Below are 14,430 nucleotides of genomic sequence, written 5' to 3' on the forward strand. Positions count from 1 at the left end.
TCCCTCAATTCATTCTTTAAGGCAATCGTGAAACATTACTAACATCCTTTAAGAGGATAAATATAACTGCATGTTATTCTAGCTCCAAACCAACTGATCCCTCTCCTTTTCCTCACATTATATGGTCATCTCTGTATGGCCTGCATCTGTGGTCCTCTTTAGTGTACGCGTGAGCATTTTCTTCTAAAGTTAAACTTGAAGATTTGATGATGATGGAAAAGCTTGTATTCCTTATACCCCTCTCCAATCACTCCCATCTTCTCTGAGTAACTTAACCTATGGACAGTGCAAGCCTGGCCAAGAGCATTTGCCCCTGTCTGTCAATCTGACTGCCACCCCCTCCAAGCTTACCCCATTGGAAGGTCTCACTCTCTTTCTGTCACTCTCACTGTGGTCCTCTTTATGTCGCCAGCATTGACCAGTTACTGACAGTGCTCCTCTCAGCTCCTTATTGCAAGCTGATCACACAAGTACTGCACTGGACTAAACAACACCCTGTCTTGTTGCTTTCCCAGATTCAAAGGGGGGACCCCCTTTTTTTCTAAGGATCTTTTTTGCTCGGACTTGGGAACAAGTTTGTGGATCTCAGCTTGGATGATCTTATCTCCCCTGGACCTTGTCTATTGGATACCATTATAATTGGTGTCCATCCCCAGCTGTAGCAAATATTTATTTGTGTGCTAGTGAGTTGGTTTTAATTTGTGAGGTTGTGTGTGGGACAAATAGGCAAAGAGCTGCAGTGCTGGACTCTAGCAGTATTTCAGGTTAATTCTTCAGTAATTGGCCCGGTTGCAGCTTTGAACATGGCATCAATGAGAAAATGTATTCTTGCGCTGCTTCTGGCGCTGCTCTGCTCCTTCCATACTCCACTGGCTCCAACTGCCAAGGCGCAAGATCTACCATTCCGCTCTGAACAAGGTCTAGTGGCAGACGACAACGAAGATGAAGGCGACGATGATGAAGGCGACGATGATGAAGGCGATGATGATGAAAGCGACGATGATGACGATGATGACGATGATGGCGATGATGACGACGACGACGACGACGGCGACGACGACGACGACGACGACGGCGACGACGACGACGACGACGACGACGACGACGACGACGACGACGACGACGACGACGACGACGACGACGACGACGACGACGACGACGACGACGACGACGACGACGACGACGACGACGACGACGACGACGACGACGACGACGACGACGATGATGATGACGATGATGATGATGACGAACATGGAGGTCAGACACTTTAAAATGCAGCCGTTTCTGAGTTCTTATTTGTTTTTGTCTATTTGTGTTGGCATATATCAAAACATTTACACCTAGGGCACACTGTAGACTGTTAAAGCATCAGCTGTCAAAGAATGTTTATTGGCAATATGCTATTTGTTAGGGCCACAGCTTTGATGGATGATGCTTTGATGATGCTTTGATGTGCAGTTGGTGCATTTCAAGTACAAAAATGTGCATGCACATTACAAGACTGTGTGAAGGATAGGGGGTAAGACAGATGTTAGCCACCTTCCTTTTACACATTCTTACAACCTCATCATCTCTTTTTTAGTTCTTATTTAATGTCACAGAATCAAAGTCCCTCCTACACCCCTTTCCAGCTGTTAATTTTCCTTGCTGTCTCTGACACTGTGTTCTTTTCCCTGCTTAACTAGAGTTATGAGCACTCTGGGGAAATTGAACTGGCCCACCTGAAGTCCAACTGTCCAAGGTCCTTCGTACAGTACACTAGATATGAACTTGGGGACTACAGAAGCATTGATTTGAGAGAGAGAAAGAACAAAAAAACTATTTCACACAAACCAAGCCTGACTTGGGAATCAGTCATTGGAGTCACTAATCCAAGATCTTTTGATTTGTGTTTTGTTTGAAAGAATGGTTCCTCCAGAATGATTCCTCCACCAGGATCTTCCTTTCTCGTTTGTTTTGGATCAGATTGACATGCATTTGCGTCTTTTTGTGAAACTACAGAGAAAGAGAGAGAGACAGTGATATTGGAGGTAGCTTGGGGGGGGCCTGGTTCCAGGAAAACAGACAGAGGGGGAATAAAGCATGAGGGGAGGTGCAGGAGGTCCACTACCTAAATGTGTTCATTTAAAAAGCTTAGAATACCAACAGATGTCAGGTTTCTCTCTTTCTCCATATATCTCAATCTCTTTCTTTCTCTGTGGAACATGTATTCCGCTGTCTGTTGAAAAGGCATGTAATACAGAGAACTTAATCTTCAAATCTGGTCTGTGCACTCGTAAAATAACTCAACACAGATAAGATTAAATATTAACCTTCAATGTATCTATGAATAATGTAATAATGTTACCTCTTTATATTTTCTAAAATGCTGATGTTCTGAATCATTAGATACAATTAGAACTTTGGATGACATTTCAGTTGCTTACATGATGGTATTTGTTTTGAGTTTTATGCAGTTTTCCCATTACCATTCTTTGTGTATTTGGCAATGATATAAGGAATTAGGTATATTTGAGTCATTTGTAAACCAAGCTGAAGATATGTTTAACTTCTCATCTGTTATGAAATGTAACAAAAGTGGATTTTTGGATGATTTTTTAGACATCCAGGGAGAGAGCATTTGGAAAAAGAGAGAAACATCTCTTTGTATAGAGGAAGTAGTAATTTTTTTTTCAAATATTATATTGTCAAGAGATGAAATGGTTGTCAGCTTTTTTGTTTTGTATAGCTAAACTGTGATTTGTGACGAATATGAACATTCATATGTGCAAAATATTACAATCACCACTGTCCATATGCCTTTAACCTTACTTTCATTCATTAAATAAATCAAATGATCATGCGCTGCTCAAATGCATTTCTTTTATCAAAGACAGAGAATATTGTAAAGATAAATCCACTTTAACTAGAAATATGAACAAATATGTTTGGTTTTAAATCTGTGCGTACGTATCTCTTCTGACTACTGTTTGTTCTATATGGAGTTTGTCCTCTGTGTGTGTCTATGGGTGTGTTGGGGCCGGGGCAGCCAATAGTGAGGGTCAGGTTACAAATGTTGCATGTCTGCAACACCTTAATCCCAATGAGGACCACGATACAGATCTGGGCGAATTTTTGTGGTGATTTTAAAAACATAAACCATTCTCACAAGTCATTCCCAAATCATCTCATAAATGATCATCATCATGGGAAAGTGTTATTGAGTATTTAGATTTAGGGTAGTAAGTTTGTACCAGACACTAAGAATTTAAAGAAAACATGGCAAATTAATGTAATTGTTAATTTGTCTTAGTGGTGCAATTTGAAAGCTAATTACATTTAAATTGGACAACATGGCTCAGGAGGTAGAGAATATACTGTGGGGTAATCTAGTGATCAGTAAGTTGGAAAGTGCTGAGAGTGATGGATAGACAAGAGATTTTGTATTTGTGCTTCTATTTCATGAATATAACTATAACTAGCATCGCTTAGTGATTTGTGTGTTTTGATGTAACATTGAGTATTAGAGCTGTTCAAGTATTTCAGTCTAGAAGTAATACATTTACTATCAATATTATGTGCAGATGATGATGAAGATGATGATGATGAAGACGATGACGATGACGACGACAATGACGATGACGATGACGATGACGATGACGACGACGATGACGACGACTACGACAACAATGGCGATGGTGGTGCTTATCACAAGGGCTCTGTGTGCTCATATTGTGAATTCTGTAAGGTATGTCTGTAATTATTATAAGTCACCAAAACTCAGTAACCTTGAGCCTCAAAGAACCGATATCAGTGAAATTATAAAAAATAAAACAATCAATTCGCAGTGAAGAAAACTAATTTAGCTAATGATAAAATAGCTGAGATTTGTTTCTTTAAGTTCAAATTAAAGTAATATCCAGCTCTCTACATGGTCCCACTCTATTAGTTATAATCATGCCTAATGCAAACCTCTCTGATGATCTGCTCCCTATACTTATTTTTGACTAAATGTGTCTTCTTCCAGCACTGTGACATATGTGAAAAATGTCCTTGTGAAGACGGTGAAAAGTCTGAACACTGTGATGACTGCAAGGTGAGTAAATATTTATTTAAGCCTCGGAAAACATATTGAGGATTAAGACCCACATTACAATGGTGCTTAGGGTACAATGAACAGTTAATACATTGTGAAAATAAATTAATAATAATACAATGGTTAAGCCTAACCCAATTAACAGTTACAATCACTGCAGGAGAAGCCAGCCGTACATGAAACAAGACTCGAGAATTCCCTTAATGAAATCAATGAGGCCAGCTTTAAAGATTTTTGTCCCTCAATCCATTTTGGTGATTGGGTAGGATCTGCTGCAAGAAATGTTTAACTTAATGATATTAAATAGCCAGAATGAGGCTAATCAACTCAAAGAATATTGCCTAGTTGTAGATCAGTCAAAAGAATGAGAAGTCATAAAAAAACTGCATTTATTAAAAAAATTCTACAAGGAAATTTTAAACACTAAAGAGTTAAGTGTATTGGTTACAGCAGTAGTGCTTCCAGTTCAGGAAGCAAGGGATCATTAGGCATATTTACAATTCAGTTGCTTTTCATTTCAGTGAGTGGGAATACAGAGTTGGTCAAGAGATTGATTGGCTTTGTTTTTCTCTACATGAAAACCATTCATCATACAGATATTGAGCCCTACTAAACTAATCACCACATGTGGCTGCAGAGGGCGCTTGTTCTCAGTAAAAGTGGCATAATGTTCCTTTAAGATGAGATGTGGAAGATGATTGTTGATAAAATATAGGACTTTCACACAGGAGACCAGTGATTCCTAAATATGACCAGTTTTCATCATTGTTTTGTTTATTAATGACTATTCCAAAACACTAACCACATATAGATTAGTTTAAGCAAAGTCAATAACAGATACATTTAAGTTGAAGGATTTGTTTGTGATATTATGGAACTGTTTAAATGTGCGTTTCTTGTTCACAGATGTGCAGTTTCTGTAATGTATGTCCCATTTGCCAAACTCTTTGCCAGCCTGGTAAGTAAACAAAGATTTCCTTTTCACAGTATCATATTACAAAAAGAAAGCTTTCTTGTGGCCCAATTACTTCTGTTGTAAATAAAAAACTTGGTGCTTTGGGCTTGGCTCATAGTTAAAAAGAGATCAGTCCCACTGAAAAACAATAATAGCTGCAGGTTAAGTTGAGGGGCCAAAGGTGACCAAACAAGAACTACCAAAGGAAAGTTTCATATAAACAGAAACATATTACAGGATGAAAGTGCAAGCCAACAGTTTCCCCTCTAATGAGAAATGTAAGACTTTGTGGGTTTGATGACCAATGCTCCAGCTCACACTTACTTGTCCTCCTTTTTCAGGAGGTTTTCTTGATGAAGTGACTGGATCAATCTACAAGTAAGACACATTTACTGAATTGAAAGTCTGTTAATGTTAAAACATTAATTAAACTACATACTGTAACAACACTTTTTCTCAATCCAAAGGACTGTGGCTGATGTGTTTGATGATGATGACAACTAAGCCCAACCACATGCTGCCACCATATGGCCAAGAATTTGTGTTACACCTTCACCACTGATTTTCAAAGTCTTCTCCCTTGAGATCGTCATGCTTGCTTACAATGAATGCAATTGTTAAAGACGTAACTTAATATATTTGTGTTCTGTAAACTGCCAAATCAAAGTCATACCTTTAAGGAAAATAATATATTTGACGTCATATTTGGGATATTTTAAATAAAAAAAGAGACATTTTACTGATTGCTTTATTGATGTAAGAAAATCTCAATAGAATATAAAATTCTGTTTTCAATGAAAGAAAATGAAACATTTCCTGCTGATTGGATCCTTGATGAAGCCAATATGTTCCAAGAAGTAAAAAAAAAACTGGCCATTTTGAGCAGACTGGTGAAAGAGTTTTGGACTTTTATGACTTTAGACTTGGGACCCTTCTTAGTTGTAAATAGGCCTCCCAAAGCATTTTCAGCCGAAACAATATTGGGTGATTATACTCTGTAGTCAAGTATTGCCATATTGATTGGTAAAAGTGGACGTGGCCTATCACATCTTTGCTCATAAATGGTAAATGGTCCATATTATACATTACCTTTCAAGTCTTGATGTCCACTTAAAGTGCTTTACAGTACAGTTTATCGCCATTCACACACACATTCATAAGGTGCATCTATGGGCAGCATTTTTTTTTTAAATTAGGAGACATTAGGGGTTCAGTATCTGAACCCAAGGACACATCAGCATGCAGATGGGGAAGACTACAATTGAACTGCTATCCTTCTGGTTGAATGACAACCCATCTACTCCTAAGCCCTAGATAAATGTTCAATCCTGATAAACTCCCTGTTGACATTATTTTTGAAATCTTCTGATTATTAGGGCCTGAGCATGGAGTGCAAGGCGCCTTTGAAATTGTTCTGATTATTAGGGCAACATCAGCAATGCGAATGCGCACGCTGCGTGTTCCCTTTGGCTATAGTGTGTGCGGTTTTCCGGTGTGTCCATGCATATATGCACGCAAGGAGGATACAGGAGAACATAAAAGCTTATGCCTGAAGTCTTTGTCACCAGTTACTTCAATTGTATCAGAATCAGCTGCTAAAAGCTGTTTTGTGGACTTCGCCCACCCCTCTATCGGTATAGTGGTGAGTAGATAATGATGAGTGAAGTAGGTTTTGGGTGAACTACCCCTTCAAACAACACTTTTACTGCATTCTAAAAGAGATTTTAAAAATCATTGTGCAAGAACCCTGAGTTTGTTATCTTGAAAAGCTGCTTCCTACATGTACACAGGTAATAACAAAAACCAGGAGAAGACAGATGTTCTGCTGATTCACTTAGTCACAGCGAAAAGACCCTGAGATAAGCAGCTGGCAGTGTGACTCTCCTTCACTTTACATTATGAATGATCTTTTTTTCTCTCCTCTCGCTGTTATAATAGAAGTTTTGTCTTTGACACAGAAGAACTGAATATTAACTATCTCTGTTCAATGATCTCACTCTTGTCTGAAAACAATGGAGACATAAATAGCAGCTAATAGAAGCTACCGTAGGGTGGCTGTGGCTGAGGGGTAGAGTGGTCGTCCTCCAACCTGAAGGTCGGCAGTTTGTTCAGCTCAGGCTTTTTGACAATGCATCTCATGTTAATAAGGTTGTTGTCGTTTGATGTGGAAGTTACGAATAGATGTGTTGTGTCTTATTTCTGTTCCTCAGAGATGAACGTGGGCCCTGACTGTGCTTCTGGTTACCAGCATGTCATCCGTCTGGTTCACTGTCTCATCAAGTGCTACACCAAGGTTTACATCACCGTGGCCAAGGTGGAGGAGATTGTGGGACAGGGGGGAGATCCTCCCTAATGCTGACAATGGCCCTGTGGTGTAGCCATCACGCTAAAGTGACCAGTGCACAATAAGGATTTTCAAGAAGGCACTCCCACTACCCTGGCGTGCAACACATGAAGTGGTGTATTTGTAGAAACCAGCTATATTCCTTTGCAACCTTAATATGGCAATTTCTATCATTTCTGTAAACACATGCCTTTACCTAGTGACAGCATGTATGGTGGGAACTCGGAGCGGCCCAGCAAGGTGGCCTGACACCAGCCGGCTGGTTGAGGCCATTTTCACAATCACTATCAGCATTGTTATCATTAGAGACCATATCATCTAACAACAAACCAGACATACTCTATGAAATAAACAAGACGGATTACATCCCACACTAACAGAAATCAGGTTCATGTGGAGCCTAGCTAATAGGGGCCTCGAGGGCAATAAAAAGGCACATTCTCTTGCAATCATTAAAACAGGAGAGAGTAATGGAGGTAGCTTTCATTAAGGTTGAGGCTAAAGCAGTAGTTAAGAGCAACATCATGACAGACTGGCAAACACAATGGAATGAGGTAAGTAAAGGACACCATCTATATTAAATAAAGCACAAATTGAGAGGAATAAAAACAATAAGGGAAAACATCAGAGCAAACAGCTATCAAGACAGTGCTGCTTATAGGCCGCAAGGTGAACCACTAAAAGTCTTTTAAAAAATGATTCCCGCTCCACAGTCTGGCATCTACACAATCTTTAGTTCATAAAAAAGAACAAGTCGTGCAAAGCTACCCAAAAAAAGTTTGTCGCTGAAATTCCAGTCGATTGTCGATGCGTCTATGTTTTATGCAGAACTAGTTGTTTCAGAGCGTAATAAGATTTTGGCCGCGATTGGTGGCACGGTTCGACACGTGATCATGCTAAATCAATGAGGTAGCTGCTCTTTGTCAACAGACTGGCAAGAGGGCGGCCACCATGACACAGAAAATACACCAGAGTGTAATAAAACGAAAAGCAAACATTGTCATATGCATTTTACTTCAGTCAAGCACGAGGAGGTAAATTATTTCACCACTACTCGATGGAATACGTACAGGACAAGCCTACAAAAGTGGCTCGGGTTGAAGGCGCAGTGTCGGGATGTGGCTGAGAACTTCAAACACTGTGTTGATGTGGAGTTTGACAATATTCCCGAGGATGCTGGCTTCCATCTCACGTGCTACTGTAGATTTACAGACAAAAATGCCATCACAAAGGTGGAAAGACGTCTCGCACGTGAGAGGCAAGAAGCTACGGAAGACCACAAGGCCATTCCATCGACTTCTAGCAGCACGACTCCAACAAAGAAACTGCGATCCAGCTCAGGGCTGCCAATCGCAGGCTCTGGCCCCGTCTTTCCTGCGCTGTACATAATTTGCAAGTTAATCAATTGAGCAGGAAAATGACAAAGGGATCCTCTCGCAAAGGCTGAAACATTAACAGCAAATAAACAAAAACACACACACACACATACACATACATACACACGCACACACAAACACACTGTTGTAGAGTGACTGAAAGGTAAAATTATGTGTGAGAGATATGTCAACAAACTCATTGAGCTATCCTTTTTGTTTCGTTAAGGCCAATTGCAGAAAGCTGCTGAGTTGAAGGAAGACCAGAGTATTCTAATACATAGAAAAGACAAAGACTGTGTGGCTCTGGAGGTGCAGTACCACAAAGGCTGTTACAATCAGTACACCAGGTTTTTGACGAGGCCTGAAAAACCAGAGAAAGGACAGTAAGTTATTTATTATATTGCATTTCAAGGAGCTACTAACTTTACATTATATAAAGGGGACATATTATGAAAATTCCACTTTTGTAGTGCTTCTACACATTAGTTTGGGTATCTGGCATGTCTACCGTCCCAAAAACTCTGGAAAAAAATCACTCCCGCGTTTTGTTGTGGTTCCTCTATTTCAGAAACTATGTGCTAAAGTGCGTCCAATGGAATTTCCCCCGAAATAGACGTCATAGTCGAAAAATGCCCATTTAGTACATTCCCCCATAGCTCTATGCACTCCCCCACTACCACTCGACCCACCCCTAGATGGACCCTCCCACTTTATAGAAGCACTGTCCACCGGTGTCAGCCATTTTAGCCAATTACAGACAAATATCTAACCTCTCCTTCATTTCTAAAATCTTAGAAAAAGTGGTAGCCAATCAGCTGTGTGAGTTTCTCCAGGAAAATAATATATATGAAGACTTTCAATCGGGGTTTAGAGCCAATCACAGTACAGAGACAGCCTTGGCAAAAGTCACTAATGACCTTTTAATAGCCTCAGATCAGGGACTTGTGTCTGTCCTCGTTCTGTTAGATCTCAGTGCAGCATTCGACACAATTGACCATCAAATTTTATTACAAAGACTAAAACAGTTAATTAACATTAATGGAACCGCCCTTAACTGGTTTAAATCGTATTTTTCTGATCGCTCCCAATTTGTGCAATTAATGATGAGTCATCTGTGCGCACCAGAGTTAATCATGGTGTTCCACAGGGCTCTGTGCTCGGCCCAATTTTATTCTCATTATATATGCTTCCACTAGGAAACATTATCAGGACACACTCGGTAAATTTCCACTGCTATGCGGATGACACCCAGTTATATTTGTCAATAAAACCTGAACAAAGTAATCAATTAACTAAACTTCGAACATGTCTCAAGGACATAAAAACCTGGATGACCCGCAATTTTCTCTTATTAAACTCAGACAAAACAGAGGTTATAATACTTGGCCCCAAACAGCTTAGAGATGCATTATCTAATGATATAGCTGCGCTAGACGACATTGCCCTTGCTTCCAATGAAACAGTCAGGAACTTGGGAGTGATCTTCGATCCTGATTTATCCTTTAATAGTCACTTAAAACAAATTTCTAGGACCGCTTTTTTCCACTTGCGTAATATTTCAAAAATTAGACATGTCCTTTCACAAAAAGATGCAGAAAAACTAGTCCACGCCTTTGTTACATCGAGACTGGACTATTGTAATTCATTTTTATCAGGCTCCAGCAGGAAGTCGTTAAAGACTCTACAGCTTGTCCAAAATGCTGCAGCACGTGTCCTGACGAGAACAAAGAGAAGAGAGCACATTTCTCCAATATTAGCATCGCTACACTGGCTTCCAGTTAAATCTAGAATAGAATTTAAAATTCTCCTCCTCACCTTCAAGGCCCTTAATAATATAGCGCCTTTATACCTTAAAGAGCTGTTAATACCTTATAAACCCACTAGAGCACTCCGCTCCCAGAATTCAAGCCTACTTGTCGTCCCTAAATTCTCTAAAAGTAGAGTAGGAGCCAGAGCTTTTAGCCATCAAGCCCCTCGGCTGTGGAATAATCTACCACTTTCAGTTCGGGAGGCAGTCACCATCTGTTCGTTTAAAAGTAGGCTCAAAACCTTCCTTTTTGATAAAGCTTATAGTTAGAGCTAATTAGTGCGCCAGAACGTTACTTGTTCTATTTTATGACACATGACACACGGAGCTTCTCTTTCCAGCTTCTCCTTCCTCTTCTCCATCCCTATCCCCCTTCCCCGGAATCCCTTTGCTTTATCACCCGCAGATCCAGGGCCTCTGTGGCCGCACCATGGATTACGGTTTGTGGATCTCGCACCGGGGGTCGCGGTGTTGGATCCAGTGTGGCGGATTCTGAGTCATGTGGGCTGATCGTGGTGCTGGTGGCGGACCCTGTGTCGCGTTGGCATTGGGCACGGGCGGTGGACCAGGACCGCAGTGGTGGCTTGTGATGGGTCCTCCTGGTGGGCGGCGGTGGACGGTGACTGAGGACTGAAGTGGCGTCTGGTCTGGATGGTGGATCGTGGTCTAGATGGTTGCTGAGCATGGACTGTGCTTCATCAATGCTGCTAGAGACTTTGATTATTGATGATGTTCTCCTGCACGTGGCATCTATTGCACTTCTGTCCGTCCTGGGAGAGGCATCCCTCACATGTGGCTCTCTCTGAGGTTTCTACATATTTTTACCCTGTTAAAAGGGTTTTTTGTAGTTTTTCCTTACTCTTGCTGAGGGTTAAAGACAGAGGATGTCACACCCTGTTAAAGCCCTATGAGATGAATTGTAATTTGTGAATATGGGCTATACAAATAAAATTTGATTGATTGATTGAGTGATTTCATTCTTGCAAGCCTTGGAAACACTTGGATTAGCTAACTAGCAGCATGAATCGGTGGTCGGCTGCAAACATGTCTTCATGTGACTCCAGCTTCAGAAGACACAAGATTGAGATGGATTGAGTTCATATATGATGGCAACGTTCCTGCCACCACTTTGAATCGGACTGTTTTATCAACCTGGGCCAATATAACGCTGGGTTCTCTAAAAGGTTGTTATTGAAAGAGGGGTCGGTGCCATCTTTCCATGGCAATACTGAAGACGAGGGAAATGTAAGTATTTTTTTTTTATAATTCTGGTATTTGCTTCTTTTAGACATTTTGTGTGGAGGCTAGTGCCGTTAGCATGTTGTGCCGTGTGTGTGAGGGGGTGGGGGGCTAGTATGTAGTGGTGGGGGATAGGTAGAGACTTTACAGGAGTTTTTATTAATCGAGGACGGCTGGCGAGTCCACGGTGAACGGTGATCACATGGCAGGTTCTTGAGTGTTGTGCTCTCCACGCTCTCCCTCCGCTCGAGGGGCCGTAGCACCTACTACGAGCCCCTTAGCAGCTACTACGAACCCCGGTAGTAGCTGCTACGAGCTCTGGTTGTAGCTGCTGGAGCTTTAAGTTAGCTACGGATGTTTGTGGTAGCTGCTACGAGCTCCGGTTGTAGCTGCTGGAGCTTGAAGTTAGCTACGGATGCTTGTAGCAGCTGCTAAGAGCTCCGGTTGTAGCTGCTGGAGCTTGAAGTTAGCTACGGATGTTTGTAGTAGCTGCTACGAGCTCCGGTTGTAGCTGCTGGAGCTTGAAGTTAGCTACGGATGCTTGTAGCAGCTGCTAAGAGCTCCGGTTGTAGCTGCTGGAGCTTGAAGTTAGCTACGGATGTTTGTAGTAGCTGCTACAAGCTCCGGTTGTAGCTGCTGGAGCTTGAAGTTAGCTACGGATGCTTGTAACAGCTGCTAAGAGCTCCGGTTGTAGCTGCTGGAGCTTGAAGTTAGCTACGGATGCTTGAAGCAGCTGCTACGAGCTCCGGTTGTAGCTGCTGCAGCTTGAAGTTAGCTACGGAAGTTTGTAGTAGCTGCTACGAGCCCTGGTTGTAGCTGCTGGAGCTTGAAGTTAGCTACGGAAGTTTGTAGTAGCTGCTACGAGCCCTGGTTGTAGCTGCTGGAGCTTGAAGTTAGCTACGGAAGTTTGTAGTAGCTGCTACGAGTGTCGGCCGTAGCGAACTTCCAGCCCAGTGCTGCCGTGGGAAAAAAATCAGCGGCACAGTACTAACGGGAGGACACGCGGGCGGGGGGGAGCGTGGAGAGCACAACTAGCTGCAGCTGCTGCTATGGCTGCTCGTTCAAGATACCGGAGTATGTTGTTGTCATAATGTGCGGGAATAGAACGATTATTCATTACCAGCCCTAGTTTGGGGAAATGTGTCCTTGTATCCTTGTATGCATGACAGTAGACAAACATGAATAACATTGCTGCTTTTGATGTTCAGGCAAGCACATCTGTTCATGGTGATAGGCTACATCACGTAGCATGCCAGACGGACCCACCAAAGATGCGCACACATGGAACGCAGCTTTCTATGAAAACACTGCGACCTCACTACAAAAGTACAGGTTTGTTTACCCTCAGTTACTTCGTCATGTCATTGATTGTGTCTCCGTGTTAAAGTTGTAACAGCATCTCATTTGTTGTGACTCCATGGATATTGTGTCTGTTTTATCATAGGCACACAGAAAACTGTGCTGCACTGATGTCGGTGTTGGGACCTCAGCTGTAAGAGACCACGCTTGGAGGAGGGAGAGGACAAGATGTGACGTGAGTGACTCAATATTTAATCTAAACATTTCAACAATCACAGATTACCATCCTACACTTTTTTAGCTGTTGCAGCCTTTTGGTGAAATCTTTGTCGTTCTAATAGAATGGAATCTTCCAACCCTGTTCATAAGACACCCACATATATTGTCTATGAAAACTGCCTCCTGGAGCTGTTTGAGGTGTGTCCTGTGTGTCGGCTGGGGACAGATGTAATATATAAGAAGGGCGAGTGCACAGCAAAGCCGGTGAAAGCAGATGCAATCTTCCATGATTCTTACAGGCTCTATTTAAAAGCCAAACAATGTACAAACAGTATGTGAAACATAAATATCACATCAATTAACTGCTGTCTTTAAATGGTCTTCACGATTTAAAGACCATTTATTTATCGTCTTCACGATAAATAGAATAATATAATTATAAAAAGAAAATAAAAAATACAAAAAAGTGCAAAATGTCCAACTTTTTCCCCAATTTGTATTACAGATAACATGGATAACCTGTTGGACCTCATCTTTCACAAGGTTTTTCAGGACCCGGCCCCATATGTGAATGAGGTGCTGAAGATCTCAAAACCTGAGGATCTCTCTGCCTAGTATGAGAAACCTGACAAGCAGGAAGTTATAGCCAGCTATGTGTCGAGTTTCAATCAAGGGCAGGTCTGAACCCTGTATAACTTCCCTGAGCATCAGGGAACACTCTGCGTATCTGGAGCACCGAGCAGGAGGGCAGGACCACCCTGATTCTCCGGCCCAGAGGGCCTCAACACCAGCTCACAAAGCTTCTGTACGCCAAATACCTGTAACGGCTGAGCAAAGTTCACATTGTATTAGAGAATAAAAGGTGACACACAAATATAAAGTGTTCCTTTGTTTACAGTATAGCTACTGATGGCACAAATTGTATTTTTGTAATGAATGTATTTATTATACTTGGTATTTTTTGTATTTATTACCTCTGTCCCAGCCAGTACATTTAATAACTATGATTAAAAAGCTCTGTGGCAATCTTTCTAGCAATCTTTCTGACAATAAAAGTTTATAGAAACAGTTGTGTGCTTTTAATGTTTGATATGTAACATGTCAACAATTGACACG

General features: G+C 41.5%; 1 protein-coding gene and 1 long non-coding RNA gene across 2 annotated transcripts; both read left to right on the forward strand.

Annotated features, from left to right (window-relative positions):
• The first annotated feature begins 359 nt into the window (after positions 1-359).
• Positions 360-5,769, forward strand: LOC133971637 (germ cell nuclear acidic protein). Its single transcript, XM_062409071.1, has 6 exons — positions 360-1,257; positions 3,564-3,727; positions 4,007-4,075; positions 4,982-5,033; positions 5,372-5,408; positions 5,498-5,769. Exons 1-6 carry the CDS (start codon positions 804-806, stop codon positions 5,532-5,534), a joined length of 813 nt encoding a protein of 270 aa, XP_062265055.1. The 5' UTR covers positions 360-803; the 3' UTR covers positions 5,535-5,769.
• Positions 5,770-13,010: 7,241 nt separating this feature from the next.
• Positions 13,011-13,774, forward strand: LOC133971295 (uncharacterized). Its single transcript, XR_009924369.1, has 3 exons — positions 13,011-13,128; positions 13,241-13,330; positions 13,437-13,774. It is a non-coding gene; the product is annotated as an uncharacterized LOC133971295 (long non-coding RNA).
• Positions 13,775-14,430: the final 656 nt, after the last annotated feature.

This window comes from Platichthys flesus, chromosome 16 (genome assembly GCF_949316205.1).
Source record: "Platichthys flesus chromosome 16, fPlaFle2.1, whole genome shotgun sequence".
NCBI lineage: Eukaryota > Metazoa > Chordata > Actinopteri > Pleuronectiformes > Pleuronectidae > Platichthys > Platichthys flesus.

What these genes read in the sequence shown, in the direction of transcription:
- LOC133971637 (XM_062409071.1), top strand. Translation starts at nt 804, where the DNA reads ATGGCATCAATGAGAAAATGTATTCTTGCGCTGCTTCTGGCGCTGCTC. An exon ending in TGATGATGACGAACATGGAG is followed by an intron (nt 1,258 to 3,563) that starts GTCAGACACTTT and finishes TATTATGTGCAG; the next exon opens with ATGATGATGAAGATGATGAT. An exon ending in AACACTGTGATGACTGCAAG is followed by an intron (nt 4,076 to 4,981) that starts GTGAGTAAATAT and finishes TCTTGTTCACAG; the next exon opens with ATGTGCAGTTTCTGTAATGT.